This window comes from Triticum aestivum, chromosome 1D (assembly GCF_018294505.1).
Source record: "Triticum aestivum cultivar Chinese Spring chromosome 1D, IWGSC CS RefSeq v2.1, whole genome shotgun sequence".
Lineage (NCBI taxonomy): Eukaryota > Viridiplantae > Streptophyta > Magnoliopsida > Poales > Poaceae > Triticum > Triticum aestivum.
This window is the reverse complement of record NC_057796.1, coordinates 400,115,464-400,125,035: the sequence shown is the minus strand read 5'-3', so window position 1 is coordinate 400,125,035 and position 9,572 is coordinate 400,115,464. Positions and strand designations below refer to the sequence as shown.

General features: G+C 48.5%; 1 protein-coding gene across 1 annotated transcript; it reads left to right on the top strand.

Moving 5' to 3' along the window:
- The first annotated feature begins 2,120 nt into the window (after positions 1–2,120).
- LOC100038334 (expansin-A4) lies at positions 2,121–3,921 on the top strand. Its single transcript, XM_044594911.1, has 3 exons — positions 2,121–2,375; positions 2,491–2,803; positions 3,135–3,921. The coding sequence occupies exons 1-3, from the start codon at positions 2,240–2,242 to the stop codon at positions 3,436–3,438; spliced, it is 753 nt and encodes a 250-aa protein (XP_044450846.1). The 5' UTR covers positions 2,121–2,239; the 3' UTR covers positions 3,439–3,921.
- The last annotated feature ends 5,651 nt before the right edge of the window (positions 3,922–9,572 follow it).

Genomic DNA, 9,572 nt, shown 5'->3' with positions numbered 1-9,572 from the left:
CGACAATGGAAGCAGAATTAACGGCATTAGACACATCTGGTGTCGAAGCGAGATGGCTTCGAGATCTTTTGATGGACTTGCCATTGGTTGATAAACCGGTTCCGGCTATCCTTATGAACTGTGACAATCAGACTGTCATCACCAAGGTGAAGAGTTCAAAGGACAACATGAAGTCCACCAAACACATAAGAATGAGATTAAAAGCTGTCAGAAAATTAAGAAACTCCGGAGTGATAGCGTTGGACTATGTCCATACGGCTAAGAATCTGGCAGATCCCTTTACGAAAGGGCTATCACGTGTTGTGATAGATAATGCATCGAGGGAGATGGGTATGAGACCCACATGAGTTGCCATGGTAGTAACCCAACCTATGTGATCGGAGATCCCGTGAATTAGGACCTGGGAAAACAAGCCAGTGGTGAACTGAGGAGAGTAAATATACTAACCCACTCCGTTGGAGATGCAATACTCTCGATACTGTATGGTAGGATGACTACTGTCTTAATGTGTTCCGAAGCTTATATAAGCAAGATGCTATCCTACAGAGTGATCTTTGGAGGAACACACCTATATGAGTCCGACTGCTGGTCACAGTCTATGAGATTGGGGTGATCTCTAGTAAGCTCATGAATAGGCCAGGAGTGTGACTTATATGCTCCACCCGAGGGGTCAGCCTTCGGCAGCCCAGTACTAGTGAGACATGTGGTGAAACTTCTTTACGCCAAACTGACAATTCAAGGCATAGTCCATTGTTCAGTTGTGAAGGAGTGTAGCTACTTGCTCTAGGTGAAGCTCAACCTTAACAGGTCTTCACTGAAACACTGGTATATCGAAACAGTAATTGGAACAGAGGACACAATGGGCCCTCGAGATCTGGTGGGGGATTGCTGAAATTTGAGATGGGCTCTAGGCCCATGTAGCAATTTCTGAAAAATCTCTAAGGGCCCATGTGGGTTATATGGCACTAGGTGTAGTGGGAAGTTTAGTCCCACCCCGGAAGTGGAAGAGGAGTTGGACCTCCTTATAAGGGTTTCTCTTCTACATGCTATTGGAGCTTGAGAAGAGAAGAGGCCCTCGCGCACTCCTCCTCCGCTGCACGCCACGCCACGCCTCGTCACGACGCGCCGCGCCGCGCCGCGGGTTGCGGGATTGAGCCGAGCCGAGCTTACACCTACGCGCTTATTGAGCAGCGATTACGCGACTGCTCACTTCCGATCGTCTACTTCCTCTACGTCCGCGTCGCCTTCATCATCACCATGTCCACCGACGCCGAACGTGCCGCCGCCGAGAAAACTGAAGCTGACAAGAAGGCCGCCGAGGACGCCGCTGCTGCCACCAAAGCCGCGGCCTCTGCATGGCCTACTGGAGGGTATAACTCGTTTATCCCGCTCCTACTGTTTTCTGTTTTAGCCATGCTAGCGTTATACGTAGATCTTTCTGCAATTAGCGTAGTATGTGCTACTTTGACTGAATATCAGTATGCGATCATATGTGTCAATGCCATGCTAGTGATTTACTCGTGGATTAATTTAATCGAGAAATTGCCTATTTACTCAACAAGAACATGACCGGATTCCCCCTCCCTAGCTCCCTCCGGCGGTCCGGCCCTGGCTCACACGGCTACACATGCATGGTGGACACATCTGCTCTGCTCGCTCACCTTGCCGCCCATGAGTTCCACGGAGTTAAGGCACGCTCTGCATGCATGCTCTGCATCCTGCCCATGGCCGAGTCCTGCATGGTCCTGGCTCAGCTAAGCGGCCGGCGAGAGCCATGTGGAGAGTAGGACCCCACGGCGACTCGTCGCACCACCAGTCCACCACACACGCGCTCGGCCGGGCAAGCGGTTGGTGCCCGTTACGTACGCGCGCGCGCGCCCGATGCCAGCCGAGGACACTCGCATGTGCGCCTGATTTGTATGTATTAACTGCCGCGCGCCCCCGTGGCCGTGGTCACCCCGCACGTCACAGCCGGCCTTCAATCTCTCATTTTCTTCTCTCTCTTTCTCACCAAATCTTCAGGAAAAAAAGAAGTGCTATTAACCTGCACGGCCCTGATCGAGCTTGCAATCCAACCTCCACCGGCACTGCGCTTTACTTTGGCTATAAATACCCCGGCTGGGAGGAGGTAGCTCCTCACTGCCAACCAGCCATTTCGAGCCTAGCTAGCCTTAGTCACCATATCACCTCGAAAGCTAAGCTAGCTTGGTGATACAAGGAAGCTCTCTCTCTCCCAGCAATGGCGGGCGCCGGTGCTCTCTTCTTCCTCTTCTCCTTCTGCCTCCTCGCCCGGCAGGCCGCGGCCGGCGGGTACGGCGGGTGGCAGAGCGCCCATGCCACCTTCTACGGCGGCGGCGACGCTTCCGGCACCATGGGTAAGTCCCCGGCGCTGCGGCTGGCGAATGCAATGTGTAGTATAACTCATCATCGCTACTTGAACGCCTGTCACACAGACACTCACGCGCGCTGGCTGTTTGTTGCGTTTTGCAGGCGGGGCATGCGGGTACGGCAACCTGTACAGCACCGGGTACGGCACGAACACGGCGGCGCTGAGCACGGCGCTGTTCAACGACGGCGCGGCGTGCGGGACGTGCTACGAGCTGCGCTGCGACAACGCCGGCAGCTCGTGCCGCCCCGGGTCCATCCTGGTGACGGCCACCAACTTCTGCCCGCCCAACTACGGCCTCCCCAGCGACGACGGCGGCTGGTGCAACCCTCCCCGCCCCCACTTCGACATGGCCGAGCCGGCCTTCCTCCACATCGCGCAGTACCGCGCCGGCATCGTGCCCGTCTCCTACAGAAGGTGAGCACAAAGTTTTCTTCTGTCAAAAATTAAAAAAAGTTACAGTGTAACCACGCGGTCCTGGCTCGACCGACCGACCGAACCGATGGGTTAATTGACCGGGCGTCGGCCAGCTTGAAGATACGCGAGGACCGCGGTTGGTTCGGCCCATAAGTGTAGGCGGGCCACACTGCTGCAGATTTGATACGGTGTACGCCGATAGGCAGGCTACTGTCTACAGTACATCGCATGTGCTGCGCCTTTTAATGTCGCGATTTCACTGTCACCGTGTCACGTACTACTAATCCTGCATTCGCGCTGACGCGTCGCATGATGATGATTGATCGAGCAGGGTGCCGTGCGTGAAGAAGGGGGGCATCCGGTTCACCATCAACGGCCACTCCTACTTCAACCTGGTGCTGGTGACCAACGTGGCCGGCGCCGGCGACGCGCGGTCCGTGTCCATCAAGGGCACGCGCACTGGCTGGCAGGCCATGTCCCGCAACTGGGGCATGAACTGGCAGAGCAACACCTTCCTGGACGGCCAGTGCCTCTCCTTCCGGGTCACCTCCAGCGACGGCCGCACCGTCACCAGCAACGCCGCCGCGCCCGCCGGCTGGCACTTCGGCCAGACCTTCGAGGGCGCCCAGTTCTAGTCCTCCTCTTCTTCCCCACAGGCATAAGCATTGGAGGGAAGAGACGGACGGAGCGTATTCTATTCAAGAAATTATTTTGCATTCGCGTGCGTGCGTGCAGGAGGAGGAAGAAAGGCCGGCCTCTTCGTTATAGTGAAGGAGGAGGCTCCGGGCTACGCTGAGGCTGCTAATTAGCACCCGCTTAGACGTTTTCCTTCTCTCATCGAAGTCTCAGATTATTGAAGACTCGAACAACCATCCATCAAGTACCGTACGGACGTAGTAGCGTGGCACTCCTCTCCTTGAAGAAGAAGAAGAAGAAGAAGAAGAAGAAGAAGAAGAAGAAGAAGAAGAAGAAGAAGAAGAAGAAGAAAAGAAGTTAATAATTGCACTAGTTATGATCAGTAGCAGTACCTTTGGTGGCTTGTACCAGTACTAATTTGTACTACGGGGTGGTGGCCCTTGCGATGAAATTGAAGATTTGCAAGGCCATATTTATGGATCGATCCATGTTCTAGCTAGCTAGCCGGCCACCCATAGCTTCCATAGAAGGACTGTGGACGGACTTTGGCTGTTTGCTGGGCTGTAGTATCTTGTTGATGGTCACATGGGCGGGGGACGCCTTGTGGGGCGTCCATGTCGTGCCTTTTCCGGAGAGGAGCCCCGAGCAGCAGCGTCGGTTGCCGTGTGCCGTTTCGTGTAGATGATAGGTTTCTGCAATGGGTCTGATTATCCATCGTCGATGGTTGCGTGAACGCCTCCACGCGCTCAAGTTTGTCGTAGGATCGGCTCTCCTTCTGAAATGGTGCCGTGGGTGCTTTCGAGATGCGCTCCTAGAGCCCTGGTGTCGTCTAGGGTGTGATTTCGCAGTCCGCAATTGGGCGGGCAAACCGCATCTTCCAGGGCTGGCGCGCTCGTCCTGAAGATGGTGCGCTAGCGGGAGCTAGCGGCCAACGTGATCGGCCGAGGACGAGAGCGTCCCATCGTATCAGGTTATCACGTACACGTGACTATTGTTTCCACCATTTAGGATCATTGATGTGGTACTCGTAACTACTCGTCATTCCTTCTCTGGACAACCATAGTGCTCGACCGTAGAATTGTGGGCATCTTTCTCTACCTCTGATATGATAGTAACGGTTGAGGGTTTTTGTCGCCAAGGCCGTGTTGTCGGTTTCGTTGTTTTGACAGCAACTTTGGAGGTTGATGTTGAAAGGATAGCTGAGAAAGAAGAAATCAGATTCACGTTGGGGATAAGGGATTTACATAAGATTCTTGTGAGAACTTAAATTACCACAAAAGATATATGTCTCTATGACATTGAATTTGCAGTTGAATCAGTGTTTGAGCAAGGATGTACAAAACTGGGAAACATGCAAGCAAGAGGAAAAACTTTGAATTTGTGGATATTGATAAGAGATAAATAAACCCGCGGTCACTGTAATTGTCTCGAAAGCACGATACGGTCACTCAACTTTGAGATACGCTCGTTACGGTCACTGAATACGACGGGACGTGAAAATACGATCACTGCAGCGCGTATGCGGTGCGTACATGGCTAGTTTGACCATCTGTTGACTGCCATGTTCTGCTCTCTGGTTTGGCCAATGTCACATGGAGGTGTTTTTAGTAAAAAAAAATCCCCAATCATCAAATCCCTAACCCGCCTCGGCCCTCTGAAATCCCTAACCCCCTCGCCCCCTCCTCCCTCACTTGCTCTGCGCCGCCGCCACCGTCGCAGCCATCGAATCGGCCACATCGGCAACTCGTCCTCCTCTGCTGTCGGCCGCAAGCTGTGGTGGTCATGTCTGCCGCCGGCTCGTCCTCCTCAGTTGTCCGTCGCCGGGCGTTGGCCCTGCCGTTGATCCGCTGTCATGGCTGCAAGGAGAAGGTGCGCATGTTCGTGTCAACCATTGAGAAGTGATACGTCTCCAACGTATCTATAATTTTTTATTGTTCCATGCTATTATATTATCCATCTAAGATGTTTTATATGCATTTATATGCTATTTTATATGATTTTTGGGACAAACCTATTAACCTAGAGCCCAGTGCCAGTTTCTGTTTTTTTTCTTGTTTTTGAGTATCGCAAAAAAGGAATACCAAACGGAGTCCAATTGACCTGAAATTTCACGGAGATTGTTTTTGGACCAGAAGAAGCCCACGGAGTACCGGAGATGGACCAGAAGAGTCCCGAGGCCACCACGAGGGTAGGGGGCACGCCCTACCCCCCTGGGCGCGCCCCCTACCTCGTGGCCGCCTCGTGGACCCCTTGTAACATCCCAAATTTTTAATTTGGAATGTTATACATTAGATCATCAAGCATAACATATTTTATTGCATTTTGTTTTGCGGTCCTAGAAATTCTACGCAACTCGAGGACCCACGGAGAGAGTTGGGGATTTCGTTATTTTCATATTTTGGGTTTTCTCAAATTTTGAAAATAGGATCATTTGTTTTAATTATTTTTCTCTCCAAAAATATTTCATATCAAAATATATGAGAGGGGATAAAATGACTTCTCCACAAATAATGAAATATTGGAGGAAAAATATTAAAAACAAATATTTGATTTTATTTGATTATTATTTGAATTAAGAAAAAGACGCGTTTTTCAAAATTGCATTTAGGCCCCAAATAAATGTTCTTCTTGTTCGGCTTGATTTTAGAAGTCGGGGAAAATTTATTTCGGAATTTTTGGAGTCCGTTTAGTATTTCTTTTATTTCTTTTTTTGTGCGAAATTATTAAAAAAACGCGAACCGACCTTGGGCCGTATTCGGCCAGGACTCCGCCCGGCCAGGCCTTTATAAGGCGCGCCCCCGAGGTCCCGTTAGCCCAAGTCGCCCCCGCCGCCGAAAACCCTAACCCTAGCCCGATCCGCCGCCGCCGACCCCGCCGCCCCACCGGAGCCGCCCGTCGCCCCGCCGAGGTTGACCACCGCCCCGCCGCCGGCGGTTTTCCTCGAGAGAACCGTTCGGTTTTCCGTCCGGTTTTTCGTTCGGTTTAAAAAAAAAAACCTAGATCTGTTTTTTTGGGTTTAGTATATTTAGCGAACACTCGTTCGTTCGTTTGTTTTAACGAACGGTTTTTGTTTTTTTTCCCGCAGACAGCGAACGTTCGTTCGTTAGCCTGTTCGTTCGTTTTCTTTTTCTCGGATTTTCAGCGATTATTTCTGATCGTGATTTCCGATATGTTTTTCGTTCTAGTATAACTTTTCGCTCGTTTATCGGAATCAGGCGATTCAAGCGCCTAGAGTTTCGTCTCGAAACCCTCTTTCCGTTTAACCAACTCAAACAAGTTTTTGCTACTGTAAAATTTGACTTAGGTCCAGATTAGTAAACGAAGATTGTTTCTTTCGCCGTTTGACTTTCGTTGCTTCGTTTGATTTGATTCTTTTTGCAAACCAGAGTTCTTAAGTTGAACTTTCTGATTAGATCTTTTATTTGAGTTTTACCTATGCATTAGATGAGTGCTTATTGTATGCTTGTTTGTTTGCGATAGAGGACCCGAAGTGCGCAGCATGCTACTTCGAATCTCTAGGTTTCACGGATCATCAGCAAGGCAAGTAACACTTTGATCATACCTCTTCTCATATCCAGTTTTATTGCATTAGATCAATCCTCAAACAATTGCATGATTAGGATCTAATTAAATTGTGGGTATCGGGAAGTAGATGAGGTAGTACCTATTACCTGTTTTATTATCAACCTTTGGGAGTTACTTCTACGTTTGCTTATTGCTATGCTATGCTAGTAGACGTGGATTGGATGAGTGTATCCATGACAGATGTGAGATTGTTAATTAATGGTTTACTTAAGGTGGCAACTTTAACACACATCTGGGTGGATTGAGGCACCTGGGTATTCCAGTGATTGCCTGTTTTTTTATGGACCGCCACCCAGGCTCAAAGGGATCATGAGATTATTCATGCTAGAAACTTCTGTGTGCAGCCACATGCTATTATGGGCTCTAGCATAGTTGATTAAGTCGTGTGAACTCTTACAGTGGTAGACTAGCAGATGTAGGGGAAAGAAGGTGTAACTGTCTACCCATCGTAAGGTGCTAACGCTTCTGAAAGACTGTGTCTCGGTCATCCGTTTCTCAAACACCATGTAGTGCGAGAAATCCAACGGAGGTGATCGAGTCTTGTGGGGAAAAGTGCACAAACCTCTGCAGAGTGTACAATCTAATCATGGTTAGCCGTGTCCCCGGTTATGGTCATCTTGAGTATCTAGTTCTTGGATTATCATGTGAATCTCATCATCTTATACCTAACTAATTTTGTTGGGTTGTTAATGATTACAGTTAATTGGGATTGAGAGGGGGTTTACCTTCTCAATATTTTTCAACCAACTTTGTAGTTAAATAAAATATATTCCTTTGCAGTAGGGAAAAATTGGCTTTTCGCAAAACTGTAACCATAGAGCTTTCCACCAGCCAAATATGCATGTAGTGATAGCATTATTCTGTTCATTACTCTCTATGTGTTACATTGCCAGCATATTCCATGTGCTGACCCGTTTTCGGGCTGCAACGTATCATGTTGCAGACTTTTCAGACGACGAGTAAGGAGCCTTAGGTCGTGGTCTTATACTCAGTGATGCCGTTGGAGTTGATGGACTCACTTTATCTTCCAAGCCTTCCGCTGTTATCATATTTAGATGGCCTTAAGCCATATTTATTGTAATAAGTTCTCTCTTGAGACTATTCGATGTAATAAGTGTGTGATTGCTACTCCGTTATAAATCCTTCAAGTACTGTGCGTGTCAGCATTACCGTTCCAGGGAGGACACTGATGCACAGAGACTAGACTGTTTGAGGTCTGGTCGCTACAAAGATGGTATCAGAGCACACGCTGACTGTAGGACACGACCACTAAGCTAAAGCCCTAGATCACTACTCTCTTCTCATTTCTGACTCCTCTCCTTTCTTCCACTCTTTTAGGATGGCGGATGCAAGGAACAAGTTCGCTGTAACGCCCCAGATGTAACTTTCCATATTTGTAACTCCAACTCTTGCCATTTTTGGCTATGCTATGTGTTATGATATTCCCTCCGTGGTTGGGTTTTGTCTCTCGTTTTCCATTTTGTTCATGTCATGCATCTCATATCATGTCATCATGTGCATCTCATTTGCATACGTGTTCGTCTCATGCATCCGAGCATTTTCCCCGTCTGTTTTTTGCTAAGTCTGTAACCTGTTAACGAAACTTGCTAGGTTTACATGGGTGCCATCATATTTGTGATGAGTGAGTCAAGCTCACCAATATGCCTTCATAATGTTGTGAATGTCATGTTCTGTTTTCTGCTAAGTCTGAAACCTCTTAACGAAACTTGCTATGTTTACATGGGTGCCATCATATCTTCTGATCCTTTTTGGCTCATGGCCAGTAAAAGACTTTTGTTCTATGCTTTTAGTAGATTCATGCCATGCCTTGCTTTGCTATGTTAAGTTCCTGTAGCTTGTGTTTTTCTTGCTCTGAACATTGCTACCTGATGCTGTTTCAGCCATGTCCAGTAATTCCACTGTCTATGAACCTGATATCTTTTGCATTTTTCCCATGCTTGTTTGAACCTGTTATGTTGTGATCTAGCCGTAGCTCAGTGTTCATCTTTTGTCAAGCATCTCCTGTAGATTACTTCTATATGTTTTTTTGCTATGTTGGGGTGCTGTAGCATAGTTACTTGTTGTATTCTAAGTGCTATCATGCTGTAAATCGCAGATTCGTGTCATTCTTGTTTTGCTCGCCATTTGCAAACTGTGCATCCGTTTCCGGTGATCTTTATATCGATTTCGACCGAAATCATCTCATCTTTCCAGTGGCATACTTGGTTTGCCAATTTACTGCCTTGTTCATCCTTTTTCTTCCGGAGCACGCATACGCATCGCATATCATATCTCGCATATCATGCATGTATTGCATCATGTTGTTTGTGCATTTCCCGTGATTGATTGTGGTTCCATTGCTTGTGTTCTTGCTATGGGTAGAGCCGGGAGACGAGTTCGTGAACGAGGAACCTGTTGAGTACACTTACGAGGATCAAGCTTTCGACAACTCTGAGAACCTTGCAGACAAGATGACCATACCCTCGAAATCACTTCTATCTTTGCTTTGCTAGTTGTTCGTTCTATTGCCATGCTGCGCTACCTACCA